Below are 26,895 nucleotides of genomic sequence, written 5' to 3' on the forward strand. Positions count from 1 at the left end.
TCCCATGCAAACGAACCACATTCTGAAAAAACAGAGGGACCAACTCAGAGGAGGAAGGCAACTTAGGCAAGGGTACCAGATGAACCATTTTAGAAAAGCGATCACACACAACCCAGATGACGGACATTTTTTGAGAGACAGGGAGATCCGAAATAAAGTCCATGGAAATGTGCGTCCAAGGCCTCTTCGGGATAGGCAAAGGTGACAACAATCCACTGGCCCGAGAACAGCAAGGCTTAGCCCGAGCACAAACCTCACAAGACTGCACAAAAGAACGCACATCCCTCGACAAGGAAGGCCACCAAAAAGACCTGGCCACCAAGTCTCTAGTACCAAATATTCCAGGATGACCTGCCAACGCAGAAGAATGGACCTCGGAGATGACTCTACTGGTCCAATTATCCGGAACAAACAGTCTCTCAGGCGGACAACGATCAGGTTTACCCGCCTGAAACTCCTGCAAAGCACGTCGCAAGTCTGGGGAGACAGCAGACAAAATCACCCCATCCCTAAGGATACCAGAGGGCTCAGAATTTCCAAGGGAGTCAGGCACAAAACTCCTAGAAAGAGCATCCGCCTTCACATTCTTTGAACCTGGCAGGTATGAAACCACAAAATTGAAACGAGAGAAAAACAGTGACCAACGAGCCTGTCTAGGATTCAGACGCCTGGCAGACTCAAGGTAAATCAAATTTTTGTGATCAGTCAAGACCACCACACGATGTCTAGCACCCTCTAGCCAATGACGCCACTCCTCAAATGCCCACTTCATGGCCAAAAGTTCCCGATTACCAACATCATAATTCCGCTCAGCCGGCGAAAACTTTCTAGAAAAAAACGCGCATGGCTTCATCACTGAGCCATCGGAGCTTCTCTGTGACAAAACCGCCCCCGCTCCAATCTCGGAAGCATCAACCTCAACCTGAAAAGGGAGCGAAACATCTGGCTGACGCAACACAGGAGCAGAAGAAAACCGGCGCTTAAGTTCCTGAAAGGCCTCCACAGCCGCAGGAGACCAATTAGCAACATCAGCACCCTTCTTAGTCAAATCCGTCAAAGGCTTAACAACACTAGAAAAATTAGTTATAAAACGACAATAGAAATTAGCAAAGCCCAAGAACTTCTGTAGACTCTTAAGAGATGTAGGCTGCGTCCAGTCACAAATAGCCTGAACCTTGACGGGATCCATCTCAATAGCAGAAGGGGAAAAAATATACCCCAAGAAAGAAATCTTCTGGACTCCAAAGAGACACTTTGAGCCTTTTACAAACAAGGAATTGGCCCGCAGGACCTGAAACACCTTCCTGACCTGCTGAACATGAGACTCCCAGTCATCAGAAAAAACCAAAATATCATCCAAATACACAATCATAAATTTATCCAGATATTCACGGAAAATATCGTGCATAAAGGACTGGAAGACTGAAGGAGCATTAGAAAGTCCAAAAGGCATTACCAAATACTCAAAATGGCCGGTTATACTGTCATGATCCCAATGGCAGGGGATCACTAAAGGACAAGCACAGATACAAACAAGCTCTAGGGCGATGGAACCTGAGCTGACCGCGACCCTGAACCTAACACACAAATAAAAGTAGCCGGGGAACGTGCCTACGATGATCCTAGACGTCTCGCTCCAGCCGAAGATCTAACTTCCCCTATTAGAAGAAACACAGACCTCTCTTGCCTCCAGAGAAATCCCCCACAGAAATAGCAGCCCCCCACATATAATGACGGTGAAATGAGAGGAAAGCGCATACGCAGTATGAAAACAGTTTCAGCAAAATGAGGCCCGCTAAAGCTAGATAGCAGAGGATACAAAAGTGAACTGCGCGGTCAGCGAAAAACCCTTCAAAAAACCATCCTGAAATTACTTGAACTCATGTGCCAACTCATGGTACATGAGGAGCAATTTCAGCCCACTAGAGCAACCAGCAGCAAGAATCACATATCTGCAGGCTGGACTAAAAACCAAATAAAGCAAAACACCAAAACAGGAAAATCCAAACTTAGCTTGACCAGAAGGTTCTAGGAGCAGGGAGCAGAGGTAACAAGACACACTGGATACATTGATAACCGGCGAGGAAATGCCAGCAAAGCCAGGTTAAATAGGAAACTCCCATATCCTGATGGAACAGGTGGAACCCAGAGACCCAGGAAAGACAAGTCACCCAGTACCATCAGTAACCACCAGAGGGAGCCCAAAAACAGAACTCACAACACCAGCGCCTGCGCACTGCAGTACTTTGCTCTGCCCTCAACAGGGCAGAGAAGTACGCCTGTGCAGGAGCGCGGTGCCGAGGAGAAGCGTCATCCAGACGAAGCAGGAGGGCATCATCACAAGAAGAAGGGAGGCGCTGAACCAAGAAGAACCAGGTTGGGGGCAGATATACAGCATTATAGAATGCTGTATATCAGCCTTGATAGGTGATAGCCATATCTCTTATTGGCCAAACCTGGTGACAGGTTCCCTTTAAGGATGAAACTGATGGTGATTTATTCGAAATTTAAAGTACTCTTACCCAGCATGACCATCACAGCATTCTGCAATGACATGTCATCCAATCTGGTTTGTACTTCATGAGACCATCATTTGTGTTACAACAGAACAATGACCCAAAACACACACCATGGCTATGTAAGGGTTAAGTGACCAAGAAGGAGAGGAATGAGGTATTGCTTAAGGTCCCACTATGGCCTTTACAATTGAGATGTGTTGGACCCAGAGAGAAGGCAAAGTAGCCAAAAAATGCTCAGCAGCACCTCTGGGAACTCCTTCATCACTATTCTGGGTGACTACCTGGAGAAGTTGCTTGAGAGGATGCTAAGGATGGGTATAGCAGTCTTCAGAGTAAAAGGGGGAAACAAATGAACACATAGTCTGATTTGTTTCATGCATGTTTCTTTACTCCTTGATTGAATATGTGTTCCTTCTAGGTTTACCTGCCTTCAGTCTGATTCACATTCCAGTAAGAACAAGGAAAACCATTGCATGAAGCGGTATATTCAAACTTTTGACGAGTACTGTAGAAATTGGGGCATATATCCTTATAATGTTTTACACAGCTGAGAATTAGACTGGATACATCAACTTTATGATTGTGGCTTATGCTGAATGATAAACAATTGTTTAGCTTAAGTTTTTTAGTGCCAAAATTTCGGAACTCACTCTTTCTACAAGGCTTTATCAATTTGTCAACATAGTAATCTATTAATGGAAATTTGATCATTAGCTTATAGGGGTACATCCGCTCTCGGTAGAAATCTATGCGCGTGTTATAGAAATAAACACATTTCAGATTTGCAAAACTAATGTCAAAGAAACAGAACTCAAACAAAAGGTTAATCCAACCTTGGCAGAAATCGGATCCGTTGCAAATAATAAATGAGACTTCAGATTTCCACACTACTTAACAACAGCCGTCTATTCTGGTGCACAGCAGATTTTAGGGCTTCTAATAATGTAATATCTGATACTCATATACAGTATGTAACAGGAGCATAAAAGGGCGAGCAGCGTTTGAGTGCACTTTTTTTTTCATTTAAAATCTTTTCCTTCAACGGAATAGAAAGTTCTAGACTTAAATAGAAAGGTTAGGTGATCCGCTATGGCGATCCTGACATCTGCTGGCTAAAGAGAGACATTATATTATGCATATTATAAGAGCTAAACAAAGCGGAACAAGACTCTACATGATGAATCACAAGAGGGATCACAATCCTGCGGAATGTAGCTTCTAACCAGAGAGCGAGATCTGTTTCCCTATCGTAATTATTTCCTAGGAAATCCTTGCACCACTGGTCTCCAACCTTAGCCTTTACGCTATGACTATCTACCACTGGTCTCCAACCTTAGCCCTTACGCTATGACTATCCACCACTGGTCTCCAACCTTAGCCCTTACGCTATGACTATCCACCACTTGTCTCCAACCTTTAGCTCTTACTCTATGACTATCCACCACTGGTCTCCAACCTTAGCCCTTACGCTATGACTATCCACCACTTGTCTCCAACCTTTAGCTCTTACGCTATGACTATCCACCACTGGTCTCCAACCTTTAGCTCTTACGCTTTGACTATCCACCACTGGTTTCCAACCCTTAGCCCTTACGCTATGACTATCCACCACTGGTCTCCAACCTTTAGCTCTTACGCTATGACTATCCACCACTCGTCTCCAACCTTTAGCTCTTATGCTATGACTATCCACCACTGGTCTCCAACCTTAGCCCTTACGCTATGACTATCCACCACTGGTCTCCAACCTTTAGCTCTTGCGTTATGACTATCCACCACTGGTCTCCAACCTTTAGCCCTTATGCTATGACTATCCACCACTGGTCTCCAACCTTTAGCCCTTACGCTATGACTATCGATGCACATTTCGATAGCTATAAGCCTCAAGATGGAGACCACTGCCTTAGGTCTCATTTAGATTTTTTTATGTGTGTATGATAGACAATGGATAATTGTGATGTGCTAGGACTGATTTCCATTCATTTTTGGTCAGTTTGTCCCTTTTTACCATCAGTGTGACATAAATGTCTTTTGTGCAAAAAAAAAAACAATTCCAAACATTACCCGACCATTAAAGTGAATCTGTCACCAGGTTTTGCTACCTCATCTGAGAGAACAGCATAATATAGGAAAAGAGACCATGATTCCTGCGATGTATCACTTACTTTACTGGATGCAGCAGTTTTGATACAATCAGAGTTTTCTCTGCTGTAGAACTAGCAGAGCTCAGAAAGCTAGCCCCAACCACACCACTAATTGGCAGTAATCAGTGCTGGGAAGAAACTGGACCAGGAGGGACATGGCCTGTTGTCCTATAGTGATAATCTCCTGCTGATAAAACACTGATAGTATTGAAACTACAGCATGCAGCCTAATAAGTGACACATCACTAAAATCTTGGTTTCAGCCCCTACCTCACGGTGTTCCCAGATTACATAGCAAAAACCTGCTGACAGTTTCCCTTTAACCTCTTCCCAACTGAAACAATTTTCATTTTTGAGCTTCATTTTTTTCATCCCCCTCTTCCAAGAACCATAACTTTTTTATTTTTCTGTCTACTACATAAGGGCTTGGCTTTTTTGTTTTGAATTACACAATTTGTTTTAACATTCATTGCATGGGAAATTGGTAAAAAAAAATACAATTCCAACATGTTTTTGGGGTTTAGATTTTTTACAACATACATTATGTTGTAGGTCATGTAATATTAGGTCAGCAGAATTATGGTGATACCATACTAGTGTAACTTTTTTTTTCATTTAAGTAAAGTGATTTTAAAAAAATTAAATAATTAATAATTCAATTAAATATTCACATTGCCTCTTCTGAGAAAAAGCGGACTTAAACTCTATAGCGCCACCTGTTGGAAGTAGCGATCCTACAAGTTACAATCAGCCCTTCAACGAGTCGTGCAATATGACTTTAAAAAAATTATAATTTTTTTGTATCACCATTTTCCAACTTTACTCTTTTTCTGTCAATTAAGCTCAGTAAAGACTTGTTTTTTAACTAATGAGCTGATGGTTTTACTTATACCAATCTGGCGTAGATATGATATTTCGATCTGATATTATTGCATTTTTTAGGGAGCAGTGGTGACCAAAAATCCCTATTCTGGCTTTTTTAAATGCTATGGCTTTTACCAATCATGTTAATTAATTTTATTTTGGAATTTAATGAATGTGAACATGCCAAATATGTTTATTTTTAATAAATGAAAACAGATATAATTAGAACTTAAATTTCTGTTATATTTAAAAAAAAAAAATATTTTCAACTTTATTTTTAAGTCCCCTTAGGGGACTTCAACCTGCGATCATACAATCGCTTATACTATATGCCACAATATCATGTATTGAAATATATAGTGAAAACCTTGGTTTTCTCCGAAGCCCAGCATTTCACAGAAGGACATAGATGGCAGCCACTGAGTCATCATAGTGACTCATCTGTGCCCACGTAATTGTGCCACAGGGCGCCGATGCGAGCCTGTATATGAAACAAGCTGACATGTGCCAGAAAGTTGCGGGCTCATCACCGGAGCCTGCAGCAAACAGGGGGAGGAGACCTTGGACATACCTGTACGTCCAAGGTCTTAAAGGGGTTAAGCAATCTGAATGAAGCCTAAGGGGAATTGCCAGACATAAAACAATATATGGCTGCTTTTATTCAAAAACTGTGCCAAACTTGTATCTTCTATTGCAGCTCTGTTTAACTGAAATGGAGGGGGCTATGCTGTAATACTGCGCACAATCTGTAGATGGATGAGATGTTCATACAAGAAAGTTGAAATGGTTTTGAAATAGCAATATCTAAAAAAATTAATATGCAGCTATTCTTATGCCTGATAATTCTACCAAATACAAATAACAGCAATACAGTGCCAAAATAAAATGACCATGCCTGGCCTATATAATACTAACCACATTCAATTATTACTGCTATGTACTGCCCACACAATTATCAAGTAATATGTCAGCCGTATTCGGTACAGTGAGCACACCATGCAATGCCAACTAAAAATGCATAGGAATACATATTACCAGTCTATATACAGTATAATGTCGACGTGACGGCAATTACTGTGCACACTAAGAAATGGAGAAAAAATGGAAAAAAAATTGCATTTGGGGAACTTACTGTGCTGTATGATCAGATCATCTGACCAGTTGCCGTTAAAGTTTCCACATAAGCCACAGGGATTTCCTTTATGGTCTTCTGTCAGCTTGATGTATATTCCGGAACCTCCGTCCCAGGCAAGAGAAAAACCAAAGGTTGTCTTCACCAAAATGTAGTCGGCTAGTCTCTCAATAAATACGTTTTCTACTGTTTGTGGGAGCAACAACCTAAAAAGGAGGTAAGTAATGGTCACCGGTGAATGTAAGTCTGTGAATTACCGTATATTGTTCTGTTAGTCTTTTTCTAGTTACATCCCTTCCCGTGACTGCCCTTGTATCAGTTACCACACATAGCTTTTATCAACCCTGCTTGGTAACGCTGGATAATATCCCGTTTGCAAACAGTAATTATGGGTTGTGACTAGTGATGAGAGAATATACTCGTTACTCAAGATTTCCCGAGCATGCTCGGGTGTCTCCGAGTATTTTTTAGTGCTCGGAGATTTAGTTTTCTTCGCCGCAGCTGAATGATTTACATCTCTTAGCTAGCATAAGTACATGTGGGGATTCCCGAGCAACCAGGCAACCCCCACATGTACTTATGCTGGCTATCAGATGTAAATCATTCAGCTGCGGTGATGAAAAATATATCTCCGAGCACTAAAAAACACTCGGAGGACCCCTGAGCATGCTCGGGAAATCTCGAGTAACGAGTATATTCGCTCATCACTAGTTGTGACATGTTTTTTGGTTTTTTTTTCATAGTTACATAGGGTGAATAAAGACACAAGACCATAAAGTTCAACCTTTCTCCACCAGAGACAGATATTGTTAGACACAAACTGCCATTGATCCAATAAGGACTATAACAGGAGAAGAAGCGCTATATAAAGGCGACCGTAGTCACAACTGGCTCCTCATCCATTGTATGGTCGCCTTTCCATAGTGTTCCTTCTCCTGTTATATTCTTTATTGGACCATCGACTATCTGTGTCAAGTATAAGACTGAAACATAACAGTATTATGGTTGGATTGCCTTACAATAAAACCTGGGATAAATTATGAGGAAAATATTATCTTCATCTTGGGGTGCAAAGTATTTTAATTTTTAATCCATCGAATGTAAAACACTTCTTGAGCACCCTTCATCTAATAGGAGTGCCTTATGTCCTCGGACCTAGAGACATTGTTGGACGAGTTCTCCACCTAAATGATTTGTATGAAATCTCAATAATTACGTGGGCTTGGACGAGAGCGGCTTGTTTTCTCCTTTTGCTTGTGCCAAGCCCTCCTAATTTAGAAGCACTTTAGGCTGGTTGCTACGATACAGTACCTAACAGCTACAGCCTTTTATGCCGGGCTTTAGTCTACACGTCTTTTAGCGACCGGCTTCTCTCAGATTACTCAGGTCTTCGGTTCCAAGTCGAATTGGCATTGAGCTGAGGCCAAAGAGGAGGGCTGGCTTGGCTGACAAAGGATGCAGTGCACTTAGCAACAAATTAATCTGATTTTTCTTCCAGCTAAACGTAGATAGAGAGCCTTAGTAAAGGGTATCGAGTAGTTTAATTTACCTTTTGCTTAAATTAGCACATGTGAATACTGTAATATACTCTACCACGGTCATAAGATATATTCCTGTACTTCCAGAAGAACACAGCTCCCCTTTCCCTATTTGTAGTTTATTATTATTATTATTTATTATTATACAGTGAATATTAGGAATGGCGATTGAGTGGGTCTGCTTTAAGAGATGGATGTGTTAGTTTGTCTGCATCAGACTGTGTCCAAGATGCAAAACAAGAGAATGGCGCCAGGCCAAACAGTGGCAAGTACATGTTCATTTCAATTCCTTGCAATAAGGATACCGTCTCTTTAATAATTACTGCATTTGCATTGTAACTAAAATATTACAGATGTAATAAACTTTACAGAATGTAATCTCTGTTTCCTGGCAGATTTAGTCAATCTTTTCCATGTTGTGGCCCTCTGCTTTCTCTCTGCGCAGAGTGCAGAAGTCTGTGGCCCGAGAAAGCAAGGGAGCCACAACATGGAAAAGGACCAACAGAGACAAGAGACTGTGGAAAAAGTACACAAAGGCACACACAAGGGGATAACAATTAGAGTCAAACACACAGAAGGAGGTGAGTAAGATTGAAAAGGAATATGTCACCAAGCTTTTGCCCCCTAATTTGAGAGTAGCATGATGTAGTGGCAGAAACCCTGATTCCAGCGATGTGTCACTTATTGGCCTGTTAAGTGTAGTTTTGATCTAATGTATTTTCAACTTGAGATTCTCATCACAGGACTTGTAAACCTGCTGCAAGCATGTGCATGATCTCTGCAAAACCCCGCCCTCCACCACTGATTGGCAGTTTTCTGAGTACACAAACCGTTTTGTGGACGGGGTTATACAGAGCTCAGCATTCAGAGAACTGCTAGATCTGCAGCAGATAAAACAGGCATTTTATCAAAATCCCAGCAAGCAGCCAAGTAAGTGATACATCACTGGAATCAGGGTTGTTGCCCCTAAATTATGCTGTTCTCAGAAGGGGTAGCAAAAGCCTGGTGACAGATTCCCTTTAACTCCCTGGAACACTTCTGGAACCCGTAGCAGTCATAGACACAGTGCTTGCACTCTTTTGAAGCAAGTTTGAAGATTATTCTGTCAGTTGACAACTATTTTATGAATGGAGTGAAAAATATATTTTTCTCAAGTTATTAACCCCCTTAATGACCAGAGGTATCTTTGTTTTTGCATGTTTGTATTTTGCTCCCCTTCTTCCCAGAGCCAAAACTTTTTTTATTTTTTGGTCAAAATGGCCTTGTGAGGGCTTGTTTTTTGTGGGACCAGTTGTACTTTTATACAACACCGTTGGTTTTAACATATCATGTACTGAAAAATGGTTAAAAAAAAATGCCAAGTGCGGTGAAATTGCAAAAAAAGTGCAATCCCACAGTTGTGTGGGTTTTTTTTTTTTTTTTTTTACCATGGTCATTAAATGCTAAAACTGACCTGCCATTATGATTCTACAGGTCATTACGAGTTCATAGACACCAAACATGTATAGGCTGTTTTTTATTTAAGTGGTAAAAAATATTCCAGAGTTTGTTTAAAAAAAATTGCGCCATTTTCCAATACCCGTAGCGTTTGCACTTTTCGTAATCTGGGGTTGGGTGAGGGCTTATCTTTTGCACGCTGAGCTGACGTTTTTAATTATCGTATATACTCGTGTATAAGCCGAGATTTTCTGAATTTTTTTAGTGCTGAAAACGCCCCCTCGGCTTATACACGAGTCAAGGTCCAGAAAGCTGGCGGGGGAGGGGGAGCGGGGAGCCAGATGCTGTAGCACAGTGACAGCTGCAGCTGCCGGCTTCCAGAAGACATCAATACTCACCCTCTGTCGTCTCCATCCCTGCATCTCTGTCCCGGCGCCGGTAGCTCTTTCCTGTTCCTGTGCTCAGCGGTCACGTGGTGCTGCTCATTAAGGTAATGAATATGCACGCGACTCCACTCCCATGGGCGTGGAGCATATATTCATGACCTCAATGAGCGGTACCACCTGACCACTCAACACAGGAAGAAACTGCCGAGCTGTAACAACGGAGATGCAGGGACGTTCAGCGACGGCACAAGGATGGTGAGTATGACAGGGGAGGATGAGGGGGAGCCGAGCCATGCATACAAGGATGGGATGGGGGGAGCCCAGCCATGCATACAAAGGAGAGGACAGGGGAGCCCATCCATGCATACAAGATGGGATGGGGGAGCCATGCATACAAGATAAGACGGGGGAGACATGCATACAAGATGGGACGGGGGCCATACATACAAGGATGGGATGGGGGGAGCCGAGCCATGCATACAAGGGGGAGGATGGGGGGAGCCAAGCCGAGCCATGCATACGAGGATGGGACATGGGGTACCGAGCCATGCATAGAAGTGGGAGGACCGGGGGAGCCCAGCCAAGCATACAACAATGGGACGGGGGAGCCATGCATACAAGATGGGATGGGAGAGCCATACATACAAGATGGGACGGGGGGAGCCATGAATACAAGGAGGGGACCGGGGGAGCCATGCATACAACAGGGGGAGCCAAACAGAGCAGGACAGGACAGGGGAAACCACGCATACCGGGATAGGAATGAGAGGACAATACATATCCGGCTTATACTCGAGTCAATAAGCTTACCCAGTTTTCCATGGCAAAATTAGGTGCCTCCGCTTATACTTGGGTCGGCTTATACTCGATTATATACGGTATACCCTTCTGGTGCAGATACGATCTTTTGATCGCCCGTTATTGCAATTTAATGCAATGCTGCAGCAACCAAAAAAACATAATCATGGTGTTTTGACTTTTTTTCTCATTACGTTGTTTAGCAATCGGGTTAATTTTTTTTTATATTGATAGATCAGGCGATTCTGAATGTGGCAACACCAAATATGTGTATATTTGATTTTTTTATTGTTTTAATTTGAATGGAGTGAAAGGGAGGTGATTTTAACTTTTTTATTTTTTTATATTTTTAAAAACATTTTTTTTCCTTTCTGCATGCTTCAATAGTCTCCATGGGAGACTAGAAGCTGCACTTCGGCTCTGCTACATGCTACATTCAGGTGATGACTAGATCGCCTGTATCTATCAGAAATGCTCACTTGCTATGAGCACTGACCAGCGGACGGTACTCTTAGCAATCTAGGTCTGACAACCATAGAGGACAGCTGGAGACCTCTGGTTGTGATGCCAACCCATCGGTGACCCGCGATCACATGACACCGATGCTCGGGCTTTCCGATGCACTTCTCAGAAGCGCAAGTTAAATGCCGCTGTCAGAGATTGACAGAGGCATTTAACTAGTTAATAGCAGTGGGTGGATCGCGATTACACCCGTGGCTGTTGCAGGCACATGTCAACTGTATATATCAGCTGACATGTACCCGGAAAGGTGCAGGCTCCGGCGCAGAGGGGGAGACTGACATCGGCATACTATTACGCCGATGCCGGAAAGGGGTTAAATGGCAATCCTAAATGCTGTAAATTTAAGACATTAACCAATCCGATTCTATCATTCGATATAGACAGATTGTTACTGGTCACCATTTCTATATTTTTTTCAGGTGAATGAGAATGAAAGTATACACACACAATGAGACGAGTTCCGTTGCATTACCTGATACCGCCTTTCCTCACTTCATAACCGGAAACAGTGATCTCCTCTTGGCTTGAGAAAAACATACTGATGGAACGTGGACAAGTATACACAGATCCCTCACATTTGGGACTGTTGTGGACCTAAGAGTAAAAGCATAAGAAAACAAAATGTTCAGTTAATGTAATTTTTAGGCATTACCTGCACACACATGAATACATGGACATATTATCATAGATTGCTCTGCTTCTAATTATCGTTTTATAGTTCACATGAAAGGCTGCTAATAAGTTCGTATTATTTCCTCAGCTCTATACATACATCTGTTCTAATCTTTATTATTCCTTTTTAGTTTTCCAACAAAGGAGGTTGGCATTCTTGGCCTTTTTACTTCTCCCAAAGATTATTACGTTCTACAATCACAGCAATTAATCAGTGATGGCTGAAAGACATAGTAGAAGACCTAAATAAGTAACAGCTGGAGGTCCCAATTTCCTCATAGATTTGAAGCTTGTGAGCCGGACCCTCACTCCCCTTGGCAGCTGTTGGTTTGTGTGTTATTCTGTAATGTCGTTATTGTCTGTACAAGTTCCCTTTGTAATGTAAGGTGCTGCTGAATATGTTGGCGGTCTATCCGCTGATACAATGAGACATGGGTTTTTATGCTGGCACAGTCACTAGATATAATATACCATAAATTAGTAGTCAGGTATACTTACCCATATAGTATACAAAGGCACTGGGTTGCTGCAATCTCTGGCAAATACGTATGAACAGTTTCCCGGAAAGTAAAAGTAGATGCCATCAAATGTTTCAAAGTTGTATTGACCCCAGCTTCTGCAGATGGCATCTCTCTCTTTCCCAGTATTTGGCACTGGAAAGACAGTATAATACACATTTGAATATGGTACATTTGCATAAAATCTATTAAAAATTTCTGTGATATTTGTATGAAAGACTCAACCAACTTGTGAGAAACAAAGAATAATCCAATAAGACGTAATTCACATTAAGGTAGGTTTGTTTCGGTACTTCTGAATTATTCTTTTTCGTTAGGCCGGGTTCACCCGAGTGTGTAAAAAAATTGTCAGTTTCATCCAGAAAACTCAAACAGTTTTATTCTCACTCATCATCCGGACCGTATGCAATCCGCTTTTTTAGAGGACCAGTTATGAATATTTTACAAAACCAGTTACAGTTTCCTGTGTTAAAGAATTGCAATGTATTGGTAAAAATCAGATGCTATATGGTCGTTCCGTTTAGGAGTCATTTTTTTCTGCGCACCCATGCACTTGAATAGGCAAGTCTGACCCAACATATAGAAGAAACTAGTGTATGCAGAGATCTTTTTCATCAGTGAAATATTGAATTTGGTCCTAGTCTGCCCCTGTGCTATCCGTTTTTCACGGACAGCACTCAACCGAGAATACGGTCATAATACCCATGTTACCCATGCTACAATCTATGCTTTTTTCTTTTGAAGCAGTTTTAGGATAATATCTTAGTGCTAAAAAACAGCACCCAGGCGTAATGTTTTATTCCTAAGCCAACCCACTCGCAATACTTTTTAGAACTTTTACTATAGGGAAGGTTTGGACCCTTATATATATTTTTTTAAATAACACTCCCTATATTTTAGCCACACTTATGGTACTTTCTTCAGCCAAATCATGACATACACTACTTGCCACTATTGATGGTCACTGATTGAATGTATATACTGATCCAATAATGATAAGAATATAGGATTTTCATTTGGCCAGTGGCCAATCTAGGAATGTACAAGCTCCGAAAATCAGGCTGACATAAAAAACGTAACCTATTGAGTCACATCAACCCAGCATGCCCAACAACCAGTCCAATATTCCAGTAGACACAACTACTTTACCGTATTGGCATCTCTTTCCTTGTGCCTGAAAGGTCTCGCAATCACACGAGCCAGCTTCTGTACAAAGTGCTCCATTAAGACAACCTTGTCGACAGGAATCTAGAAACGGTAAAAAATCCTAAATTACCGTTTCAGAAATTAAACATAAACATAAAGTCTGTTCACTGATGATTTGTTGATAATATAGATTGAAATATAAATCTAAGAACTAAAACTTTTTACTGTTTATCAAGGATATTAATTAATATAGATATGAAAAGGGGCAGAAGAAAAAATATTCAAAAGATAGATATGGTCATGGTATTATATGTGCTTTTCGACATAACAATATACATTATATGGATAAATGTACTGAGACACCTACATATAACACATCTAAGAGTTTTTATTACATCCCATTCTAATTCTGTAGGTATTAATATGGAGTTGGTTCCCCTTTTCCAGCTATAACGGTTTCCATTCTTCTCCAGACTATGGGGAAGGCTTTCTTCAAGATTAGTTAGTGTGATTTGAGGATTTATTTACTCATTTATCCAAAAGAGTATTTGTGTGGTCAGAAAATGATGTTAGACAACAGGGTCAGGTTCATAATTTCCATTGTAGTTCATTCCAAAGGTGTTCAATGGGGTTGAAGTCATGTTCTTCCACACCAAACTCACCTTAAACCATGCCTTTATGGACCTGGCTTTGTGCACTGAAGCACAGTCATACTGGAACTAAAAAAGACCTTCACCAAACTGTTACTTTCAAGTTTAAAGGTTAAAATTGTCCAAAAAGTGCATAGTCCCAAAAAGACTTTGCCACTCTGTAGAGTCTTTTTTCACTTTAAACCTCAGGAATCGCACCCTGTAATCGCACGTGGTCTGCACTTTCTGGCTAACTTGCACCGATTCATAGACCTTTGCAAATTTCAATAATACCACTTACAGTAGATCATTGAATATTTTAGAGGCAGGAAATGTCATGAATTGACGTGTTACAATGGTGGCACGACCATGCTCGAATTCAGTGAAGAATGAGACATTCTTTCACTAATGTTTGTAAAGCAGACTGCATGGCTATTGGATTCATATTATTCACCTGTGGCCATGGGACTGAATAAAACACTTTTTGGGCCAATATTTATGACTATATAGTCTGTTTTTTACAAGGGGTTTGCATTCTACTATAGTGCTGTGTTGTGTAAAAACCCTAGTGCTACCTTTACTGCTCATGGACCTCCATGTCTTTCTTGTCTAGATGTACGGCTGAAAAGCAGGTTTGGAAGGAGCCACATAATAGAATCTGCTGCTCAATGGGCTAGTTTTCCTGAGAGTAGCTGCCTGTGTTCTCCTTCCAAATGGTCCTTTACTTTCAGTGAAATGCCAGTAACATTACATAGTCCTTTTCTTCTGGTTCTGAAATCTACATAATGGCGACTTATAGCACTGACTAGTTAAACTCTTCATGGGCATATATTATGGGCATCACTGTTTCAAGTGCCCTTTTCTGTTAGCAGGCAAACGTCAAAATATATTAAATTCAATAAAACCTGTAGGATGTCTTACCTGCCCTTGGAGTTTGTGATTCAGTAAGGAGTCTATGTGCTCCAGAGAATGGATTTCCATTATCCTATGATTGAAATATGATTACAAAAATCACTCACATTATTTTTGGTTGTAAAATGTCATACATAATATAGGGAATCTGTCATCAGGTTTTTGCTGCCCCATCTAAGAGCAGCATAATGCAGAACCAGATACCCTGATTCTAGTGCTGTTTGACTAAACGGACTGCTTGATGCATCAAGCTGGTATCAATACACAGCAAAGCCATTGTTGATGGAAACCTAAAGGCCCCTTCACACTAAGCGACGCTGCAGCGATACCGACAACGATCCGGATCGCTGCAGCGTCGCTGTTTGGTCGCTGGAGAGCTGTCACACAGACCGCTCTCCAGCGACCAACGATGCCGGTAACCAGGGTAAACATCGGGTAACTAAGCGCAGGGCCGCGCTTAGTAACCCGATGTTTACCCTGGTTACCATGCTAAAAGTAAAAAAAAAACAAACACTAGATACTTACCTACAGCCGTCTGTCCTCCAGCGCTGCGCTCTGCTTCTCTGCTCTCCTCCTGTACTGGCTGTGAGCCGGAAAGCAGAGCGGTGACGTCACCGCTCTGCTTTCCGGCTCACAGACAGTACAGGAGGAGTGCAGAGCACAGCGCTGGAGGACAGACAGCGGTAGGTAAGTATCTAGTGTTTGTTTTTTTTTACTTTTAGCATGGTAACCAGGGTAAACATCGGGTTACTAAGCGCGGCCCTGCGCTTAGTTACCCGATGTTTACCCTGGTTACCAGTGAAGACATCGCTGGATCGGTGTCACACACGCCGATCCAGCGATGTCAGCAGGAGTCCAGCGACGAAATAAAGTTCTGGACTTTCTTCAGCGACCAACGATCTCCCAGCAGGGGCCTGATCGTTGGTCGCTGTCACACATAACGATTTCATTAACGATATCGTTGCTACGTCACAAATAGCAACGATATCGTTAACAATATCGTGATGTGTGAAGGTACCTTAAAGCTCATCCTGTGTCTTATCTTGACTCTTATTCTACATTATTCCATCTCCATGCCAATGTGGGATGAAGAAGAGGATGAAGAAACCAAGAAACAGACACCAAAACAGGGGCTCTTGGGATGGAACCAGAACAAACTGCCCCAGGTTTCGGTCACAAACTTCAGTAAGGATTGGGAAAGTGGAAAAGCTCTTGGTGCCCGGGTTGACAGCTGCATTCCTGGTCTGTGCCCTGACTGGTACCCTTGGGACACCAGCAAGCCTGTGGACAATACACTGTGTGCAGAATTATTAGTTGTATTTAGACGATTATTATTATTGATCAACAACTATGTTCTCAATCAACCCAAAAAACTCAAATATCAAAGCTTGATATTTTTTGAAGCTGGAGTGGGGTTTTCTTAGATTAGGCTATTTTAGGAGGATATCTGTTTGTGCAGGTAACTATTACTGTGCAGAATTATTAGGCAACTTAATAAAAACCAAATATATTCCCATCTCACTTGTTTATTTTCACCAGGTAAACCAATATAACTGCACAAAATTTAGAAGTAAACATTTCTGACATGCAAAACAAAACCCCCCAAAATTAGTGACCGATATAGCCACCTTTCTTTATGATGACACTCAACAGCCTTCAATCCATAGATTCTGTCAGTTGCTTGATCTGTTCATGATCAACATTGCGTGCAGCAGCCACCACAGCCTCCCAGACACTGTTTCGAGAGGTGTACTGTTTTCCCTCCCTGTAGATCTCACATTTTATTAGGGACCACAGGTTCTCTATGGGGTTCAGATCAGGTGAACAAGGGGGCCATGTCATTATTTTTTCTTCTTTGAGACCTTTACTGGCCAGCCACGCTGTGGAGTAGTTGGAGGCATGTGATGGAGCATTGTCAAACATGAAACTCATGATTTTCTTGAATGATACCGACTTCTTCCTGTACCACTTCTTGAAGAAGTTGTCTTCCAGAAACTGACAGTAGGTCTGGGAGTTGAGCTCACTCCATCCTCATCCCGAAAAGGTCCTACAAGTTAATCTTTGATGATACCAGCCCATACCAGTACCCCACCTTCACCTTGCTGGCGTCTGAGTCGGAGTAGAGCTCTCTGCCCTTTACTGATCCAGCATCTGGTCCATCCATCTGGCCCATCAAGAGTCACTCTCATTTCATCAGTCCACAAAACCTTTGAAAAGTCGGTCTTAAGATATTTCTTGGCCCAGTCTTGATGTTTTATCTTATGTTTCTTGTTCAAAGGTGGTCGTTTTTCAGCCTTTCTTACCTTGGCCATGTCCCTGAGTATCGCACACCTTGTGCTTTATGTTACTCCAGTAACGTTGCAGCTCTGAAATATGGCAAAACTGGTGACAAATGGCATCTTGGCAGGTTCACGCTTGATTTTACCTCAATCCATGGGCAGTTATTTTGTGCCGTTTTTGGCCAACACACTTTTTGCGACCCTGTTGGCTATTTGCCATGAAACGCTTGATTGTTCGGTGATCAGGCTTCAAAAGTTTGGCAATTTCAAGACTGCTGCATCCCTCTGCAAGACATCTCACAATTTTGAACTTTTCAGAGCCCGTCACATCTTTCTTTAGACCCATTTTGCCAAAGGAAAGGAAGTTGCCTAATAATTAAGCACACCTTATACAGGGTTTTGATGTCATTAGACCACACCCCTGATGCACATCACCTGATTTACTTAATTGGTAGTTGGCTCTCAAGCCTGAACAGCTTGGAGTAGGACAACATGTATAAAAAGTATCATGTGATCAAAATACAAATTGCCTAATAATTCTGCACACAGTATAGATGTGAAGCCGTGCAGCAGACTGATAACTGGTTAGGAATTCCTCAGGTCATCACCCCTGAGGAAATTGTTATCCTTAAGAAGGCCCTTTCACCACTTTTTTAATAGTGAACTGGACACACAATGCCATAGAGGCTGCAGAGTGGAATAAAAAGTTGTTTGTTTTTTCATTTCACCTCTCAGTTGTTCAGGATATACCAGGGGTTGGACAAAATAATAGAAACACCTAATGTTTTGGCATCATAATCTTCAAACATGTGATAAACATGCAAACCGTGACACATGGTAATGTTTTGTAGCTGATTATTTGTGTTATGTGATATGTGTATGTTAATCAACTGTTTGTTTTGCATAATTGTAAGAACATTGATGAGAACCTGATACCAATGGCAGACCTCTCAGATTTTCAAAGAGGCCAAATTGTTGGTGCTCGTATGGCAGGCGCTAGTGTAACAGAAAGTGCCCAAACACTTGGCGTGTCAAGAGGTACTGTCCCAAAGTAATTACTGCATTTGAAAGAGAAGGAAAAACGTCTGCAGCAAAGCACAAGCAAAGTTGACTGAGAGACACCGTTGGACTCTAAAGCGAATTGTGAGAGAGAATCGCAAGACCACGGCTCCGAAAATCACTGCTGAGTTCAATGAACACCTGCACAACCCAGTTTTCACGAAAACTGTTCGTCGGGAGCTGTACAAATCTGGATTTCACGGAAGAGCTGCAATTAGAAAACCGCTGCTCTGAATGACAAATGTTTCCAAGCGTTTAGAGTGGCGTAGAAATCTCCAGAGTTGGTCCTTTGAGCAGTGGAAACATGGAAACATGTGATATTCTCAGACGAATCATCGTTTACCCTATTTCCGACCTCCGGCTGAGTGGACGTTTGGAGACAGCCGAAAGAAGCATTCCATCCAGACTGCCTTCTCCCAACCGTAAAACATGGCGGAAGTTCTGTGATGATCTGGGGTGCTTTTTCATGGAGATCCGCAGGGCCAATGATATCCCTTTATGGAAGAATTAACAGCCGAGATTACTTAGGCATTTTGGGCGACCAAGCGCATCCAATGGTTCAAGCACTGTTCCCGGAGGGGAACGCCATCTTTCAGGATGATAATGCACAAATTCATACAGCTAGAATCGTTAAAGCATTGCACGAGGAACATTCTAATGAAGTTGAGCATCTCATCTGGCCCCCACTATCCCCAGACCTCAACATTATTGCGCATTTATGGTCGATTTTAGAGATTCAAGTTAGACGTCGATTTCCGCCGCCATCGTCGCTCAAAGAACTGGAGGGTATTTTAACTGCAGAATGGGCTAAAATTCCTTTTGAAGCGATGCACACCTTGTATGAATCCATACCTCGGAGAATTTAGGCTGTAATCGCTGCAAAAGGTGGACCTACACCAGATTAAACTAACTTTTGCTGATGTTTCCAGGTGTTTCTATTATTTTGTCCAACCCCTGTATATGTAATTTATCTTCAGTGCTCATTAGCCTGCACACTGGGGCAGGCAGAACCTGTGGTCATGTAACCCTGATGACATCATCATTGGTCTTATTGCATTTGCTGCATATGTTGCTGCCTGCTTATGATTGGTCAACATCATACAGGAGGCAGAAATACATGCCCCCAGTGAAAAATGTCTAATAACACTCATTTGGACTTAACAAAGTTAACTTAATATTTGATTGCTAATATATCTACAACATAGAGACGAAATTAAAGCATCACTCCAGCATTTTGTTTTTTCATCACTGGAGTTGTGTCACTAATGTATGTTCACTGCCCCAGCCGTATACTTACCAGCTGCATTTTTCTTCTGTTCTTAGCGCCATTCTGGTTATTTTCTGCAAATTGTGACCTGCTGGATCACTCCAGTGTTTACTGGGTGAACCGGAGGTCACTTGTCAATATAAGTCTAGGTTAGCCAAAACTTAGACTCTCAAAAACTGACATTGAGAGCTTGTGACCATTATCTCTGACTTACAGTCACTCAGAAGCTGCAGTCACAAGGGACCAGAGTGGTGCAGTGAAGAGCTGAAGACAGTGTACTTTATCGATAACACTTTAGGGATAAAATAAATATAAAAGAAACACTGGAAAGGTGTTTAACGCCTTAGTAACAAGCTACTTTAATGACCTGGCCAAATTTTTAGAATCTGACCAGTGTCAATTTATGTGGTAATAACTCCAGAACTGTTCAAGGGATCTAACTGATTCTAAGAATGTTTTTTCGTGACATATTGTACTCCATGATAGTGGTACATTTTTGTTGATATGATTTGTGTGTATTTATGAAAATATCAAAAATTTTGCAAAAAAATTGAAAATTTTGCAATTTTCAAACTTTACATATTTATGCCCTTAAATCAGAGTGATATGCCACACAAAATAATTAATAAAGAACATTTCTCACATGTCTAATTTGCATCAGCACAATTTTGAAACATATTGTTTTTTTGCTAGAAAGATAGAAGGGTTAAAAGTTGACCAGCGATTTCTCATTTTTACAACAAAATTTACAAAAACCATTTTTTTGCGACCACCTCACATTTGAAGTGACATTGAGGGGTCTATAAGATAGAAAATACCCAAAAGTGCTACCATTTTAAAAACTGCACTCCTCAAAGTCCTCAAAACCACATTCAAGAATTTATTAACCCTTCAGGTTCTTCACAGGAATTAATAGAATGGGAAAGGAAAAAATTAACACTTTACTTTTATTCACAAAATTTTGCTTTAGCCCCAATTTTTTTTACTTTCACAATGGTAACAGGAAGAAATAGACCCCAAAATGTATTGTGTGAATTCTCCTGAGTACGCTGATACCCCATATGTGGGGTAAAACTATTATTTGGGCACATGGCATGGTTCAGAATGGAAGCAGCACCGTTTGACTTTTTATGCACAAAAATGGCTGCAACTGAGAGTGGACACTGAGTCGTGTTTGAAGAGCCACTGATATACCTAAACTGTGGAAAAATCTTTAAAGTGACCCCATTTTGGAAATTACACCCTTCAAGGATTTTATTCAGGGTTATAGTGAGGATTTTTAACCCAAATGTACTACACAGAATTTGATAACATTAGGATGTCATATTGAATATGTCATCATTAGTGTTGAGCGCAAGTGCTACTCGAGTTTGCATCAGGTTGCTCAGATATGCACCAAGTATCACAGGTGCTCGATTGATCCAGATGCAAATTTGAGTAGCGAGCACTTGCTCTCAACACTAGTTGTCATATTGTCATCATTTTTTGTTTTGTAACTTATGAAAAAACCCTAATCCCAATGCAAGCCCTAACCCTAGCCCAACACTAACCTAGCCCTAGCCCAACTCTTATCCTAACACTAGCCTAACCCAAACGCTAACCCTGGCCTAACACCGACCCTAACCCTAGCCTAACCCCATCTGTACCCTAGCCTAACCGCAACCCTACCCCAACCCTTACCTAACCCCAACCTAACCCTTTCCCCTAAACCTAATTGCAAAAAATGAAAAAAATAAAAATTATAAAATAAAAAAATGTAATCATTCTGAATAAGAGGATTAGAGATGAGGGATGACATACTAATTATTGGCTTTTGATCACTGCAATAGGGTCTATCACAGTGATAAAATGAACCAATAAGAAAAATCCCCGATGTTGCCAGGTGCCAGTGGGCGAATCTCAGAGGGCACACTAGGCATATGCCCACCATTTTTTTCCATGAGGAGCTGGTGGAGGGCTGGGGATGGAGCTTGAGGGATCTGGGGATGGTGGGGGTACTGGGACGGGGGCTTGGAGACCTCATTTCTTTCTCATCTAACATATACAGCTCTGGCAAAAATTAAGAGACCACTGCAAAATGTTCAGTTTGTCTGATTTTTCTCTTTATAGGTATATTTTTGAGTAAACTGTAAATTGTTATTTTATTCTATAAACTTCAACATGTCTCCGAATTTCCAAGCATGAAATTTTGTATTTTTTTTCTGACAAAGAAAAATGGTCAAAATTTAAAAAAAGACCTCAAATAGTGCTCAGCTCAGAAATCAATATTTTGTGGAATAACCATTATTTTTAATCACAGCTTTCATGCGTCTTGGCATGCTTTCCACCAGTCTTTCACACTGCTTCTGGGGCAAAAATGTAAGCAGTTCTTCTTTGTTTGATGGCTTGTGACTATCCATCATCCTCCTGATTACATTCCAGAGGTTTTCAATGGGGTTCAGGTCTGGAGATTGGGCTGCCCATGACAGGGTTTTGATGTGGTGGTCTCTTTATTTTTGCCAGAGCTGTATATCATGTCAGAAGAGAGAGAAATGTTTTTAATAGCGGGCACAGTATTTTTATGGGATCACTGTTATTTATTGAATAGTGGTGATCATGTGATCGAGGACCGGAAAAAACGGCTCTGATTATGGTCTCCAGAGCCTCAGCTACCCTGGGTAGGTGAAACCCCAGAGAATTTCTGATGCTGGGGGGCACTATATCCTTATTCCTTATCGCCATTTTAAAACTGCAATGAGGGAATAAGGACCCTTAACAGCCACTGTTTAAAGGGGTTAAACTAAAACACACATACAAAAAAAAAACATTTTATTCCTGTTTGCAGCCATATTACATCTTGTGTTCAATTCGACATGAAAAATGTGGTCCTCTTTAGCTTAAAATGAACACAGGACATTTTACATGAAGCCATGTAATGGGCTATTTTTTAACTACAGGAAGATTCATGAATGTGAGCTGAGTGAATGCTATTTTCTTTATTCATAGCATTGCATGGAGCTAACTGAAATAGGAGATTAATGGGCATGCTGATATCATTGAATTCTCCAAAGAGCTGACATGGATCTCAGCTTTTCATATTAGAAGGGTCTTAAGCAGTGAACCATCTCTACTAGCTCTGCATATCTTTACAGGATGAGGAAAGGGCAGCAAGTAAGAGGATAGCACCTTCCATATTAGCAGAGTACAATTATTTCCACAGTCTATAACATATACCAAGGTATCTAATAATCATTGTATGCTCAGGTCTGTAAAAATAACAATTAGTCATCCTTAAAATCTGTCAGCAACGAAGAGGTGATTTAGTCGTATGAATATCAAACTATGAGACAAGTGAAGCGGTGGTGGCATGTTCTCATCATGATTTTTGCAGAAATCATTCTATCTCCTGTGATAAGTATTATCATCCATGTATTCAATCTGATCAGAATTAACTAATGAATCTTTCTCACTGCAATCAAAACAAATTGGCAACTTGTAGAATTAAATGGCAACTCCCGTGGACGTTGGTGATTTCTGAAAAAACCCATCCAAGCATAGCACATATTAAGAAGGATACATGACTCAATTTTCAGGGGAAGTTTTACAGAGTTACCGTTAAGTGGAGTGTCAATAATTTGTTAAAAATGTATATTTATATTCAGTATCCAACATGTTTTTCTAATGAATAAGTAGGTTTTTATTGATTCTAAAAAAAAAATGCCCAAAACTGCATGCTTTTAATTAAGAGTTTCTTACAGGGGAAACTCATTAATAGATGGGCGGCTCACCATTGATGCGTGATAAAATACCCTAAGGGACTATCGTAATACAGTGCACCTATAGACAACTTGAAAAGGACCTCATATTTAATTATAAAATATCAGAAGAATCTGAATATTAGAGGTCTTTGTTACATTATTTACAATTAATTAACAAGTGATAAAAGATTGACATTGATCCTAGACTCAGTGCAGGAGATCCATCCTCCCGATCCACAAAAAAAGAAAAAATGGATCCCGGCGCACGGATTAAAGCAAACATTCCCTAAGGAAAACTTTTGGAAAGCTTCCCTTCTTTCTTGTGCTGTCGTCCATTCTTATTTTTGGTGAATAGAGACAGAATTCAGAAAGCATCTCCTGGAAGTTAGAGGGAACACAGCCTTTAAGAATAAATCTAATGTAAAAGTGATTTGCGCTTTGTAAATTGAAAAATATTTTTCCTTCCCACTATTAGAAGAAGAGATCCAAAAACGACCCAGGACACATCGGAATTCCATATTCCCCACAGTAGTATATAACTTATATGGGAATTCTGCATGCCATATTAACTCCTCATCCAAATAAGCCACAGACAGAAACATGAAATATTAAACCGCCAACGGATGATGTCGTGTGGAATTAGCATTTTACGGAAACATTGGATCTTTTGAAGATGTCGAATGTTTATTGCCAAGTAAATAGGAATATCTCTTTATCTGATGAGGCAGAGCCTGTGTGAGAATGAGATGAGTTCAGGCGAGCCTGATAAGTGAGACAGTGAAAGCTACAGAATCACAGGAAAGTAGGTATCACAAGGGGGACTGATCCTACCCGCGCTTTTACCATTTTCTCTTACGACAAAGGCTCCATTGTCAGTGGAAGACTCATTTCAGAGGCAAATTTTTCTCTCGAAGGTATAACCTACCTCTGCTGTTAAGAGATCTCTTTTCTGGCGAATTGCATTAAACCCGTTTCTGGAAGAAAACAAAAAGTATCTTGTATTTGCAAAGGTCCAGGAGCAACCTGAATAAGCTATTCCTAGGGGAAAGGTTTTTTTTTCTGATTTCCATCACCTATCAAAGAGGCCTTTCTTGGGTTAACATTTAAAAGGTAACCTGTATGTGCAAGATCTCATCTTACACAATTGACGAGAGCTTTAAAGATCTGTGTGCCTGAAAATGAACTGCTTGCCTTTGGAAAGTCCCTGCATTTTTTCATTGATACGGAGTTACTCTCTTTATTAAAGTAGATTTTTTTTTTACCATAATGTGCAAGATATATATATTTTTTTAAATAAAAATCTTATCACTTTGCACATATCACTTATCTGTAACCCTACATGTCACCTTATAGTCTATAACGCCTCTGATTTTTTCCCAATATTGTCATATATCTCCATCTATGCATCCATTGTAGGGGCAAAAAAATTTAAAATTGATTAAAGCAAGTATAGCATTATTCATCATAAAGTTACAGTGTCATTTTTAGTAAGGCAGCTGTTTTATATCTAAATGTTAAATTAATTAACACTAGGTGATAAATCCTTCTGCCCAGAATCCTCCTTTAATTCTATTAGGGCACATAAGGTTTACCCCCTCACAGCATTTATCTTTATTTTTCTTTCACTTATTCACTATAATAAATAATATATTTTTCTAGATTGATGTTTCTTATGAATGGGTTCAATATAGATAACAAGTAGAAATATATCAGGCTTTGATAAAGACCGCCGATCTACATTCGAAACATGTCGCCTTTTGCTTTCTGTCTCCCCTCTCCACCTTTACTTTCTTGGAATGGTGATTTTAAGGAATTAATATATAATTTTTAGCCCAGAAGCTGTAACACTTTTCCCAATCTTCTACAATTGCTTACGCCTAGTCAGAAAGGGGACATCTACCGTGGACTGTCTTTTTGCCCTTTTTTTTCTATTTTTGGTATGTTAGGAATATATAAGCATTCTGCCTTGTTACCAAAATATAGATTATAACTCACTTGGATATTCGCTGTGTTAGACCAGAAGACGAGTAGAGAAACCCTATAAGGTGAAACAAAAATAAATTGATTTTTATCTAAACCGATAGAATTGAGTTACATAATTTCTGTATTTTACATTTCATTGAATTAAGTTACATATATTATTTTAAAAAATATATAAATGAGAATAAATACAATACTTTCACTAATAGATGTACATCCGGAGGGTGGACAATGCATAAAAAGGTACAATTCAGCTATGCAAACATGATGTGTGCTCTAACAATATGGATGTCCTATATTATTATTATATTATTTATTTTTAGAGCATTATTGATTCCGTGGTGCTGTACATCAGAAGGGGTTAGGTACAAAATACAAATTACAATGAACAAGCTAACAGACTGGTACAGAGATATAATTTTACTTTAATGTTAGATTGATAAATGAAAAGAATCTACAAAGATTTTTTAATAAAGTGATGTGCAGAAGGATGAACATCCAGTGCTGGATTACAGTTCCTATACTGTCCTTTTGTGGCAGAGCCATAAACCCATTTACCAGTGATCAGAAAGTGAATACATTTTGGCAAGGCAAGGACTTACCTAGAATGGAGAACAGGAGTGTATACAAGAAGAAAGTGTTCCCAGGTTTCATCAATTGGAGATTTCTCACAATGTTCATCTCAGTGTAACTTTGTATCCTCCAGAACTGCATCCAAATAACTGACCTTTACTATTATGGCATCTTAGAAATAAGTTTCTTTGGAGGCTTTTTAGATTGTTCATTGGATGCAAGTTATTACCATTTCAAGGCTGCGAGTAGAAAACATAGCTGTCTAATCTTCAGTTGCTCTGGGGGCTTTAGAAAAATTGCTAGCAACGTCCTTGGCTGAGATTTCCTCATTAGTGATGCATGATAAAGCCTTGTCTGTATCAGTTGCACATGCTCACGCAGACTGGCACGTTGTCATCTCCTAAAGGTGGAATTATCCTTTTATAACTATTGTGGACGATGACACAAGATAAGGTGTCATATTAACATGGCTCTGAATATTTTCTTTCTTTATCTCTGTTTAACTCTTTGTTTGCAAGGAGAGATTCAAAACCCTTTCGAAATATTAATTCAATCAATTCTTGTATGTTAAAAAATGACTATTGAATTCTTTGTCCTCTTTGTATGCTGTCTACCCTATCCATCTACCTAGCCATCAAATACATTGATAAACATACTACCTATATTACTTTTTATTTACATTTTATTTAACTTACATTGGTCATATCAAAACCTTATGACACAAATGTGGCAACGAGTTAGATTTTTTTTACATTTTAACATTATAAGAATCAATATGTTCAA

At 40.4% G+C, this 26,895-nt stretch overlaps 1 protein-coding gene across 1 annotated transcript in view; it reads right to left on the reverse strand.

Moving 5' to 3' along the window:
• Nucleotides 1-26,507, reverse strand: part of OTOGL (otogelin like) — a 316,314-nt gene extending 289,807 nt beyond the window's left edge. The window contains exons 1-8 of the mRNA XM_069764433.1: nucleotides 26,142-26,507; nucleotides 25,555-25,597; nucleotides 24,485-24,533; nucleotides 15,227-15,290; nucleotides 13,680-13,778; nucleotides 12,511-12,665; nucleotides 11,813-11,934; nucleotides 6,660-6,865 (exon numbers count right to left, since the gene is read on the reverse strand). Of these exons, the coding sequence (XP_069620534.1) occupies nucleotides 6,660-6,865; nucleotides 11,813-11,934; nucleotides 12,511-12,665; nucleotides 13,680-13,778; nucleotides 15,227-15,290; nucleotides 24,485-24,533; nucleotides 25,555-25,597; nucleotides 26,142-26,253 (850 nt within the window). The 5' untranslated portion in view covers nucleotides 26,254-26,507. The remainder of the gene's footprint in view (nucleotides 1-6,659; nucleotides 6,866-11,812; nucleotides 11,935-12,510; nucleotides 12,666-13,679; nucleotides 13,779-15,226; nucleotides 15,291-24,484; nucleotides 24,534-25,554; nucleotides 25,598-26,141) is intronic.
• Nucleotides 26,508-26,895: the final 388 nt, after the last annotated feature.

The sequence above is a fragment of the Ranitomeya imitator genome, chromosome 4, assembly GCF_032444005.1.
Source record: "Ranitomeya imitator isolate aRanImi1 chromosome 4, aRanImi1.pri, whole genome shotgun sequence".
Lineage (NCBI taxonomy): Eukaryota > Metazoa > Chordata > Amphibia > Anura > Dendrobatidae > Ranitomeya > Ranitomeya imitator.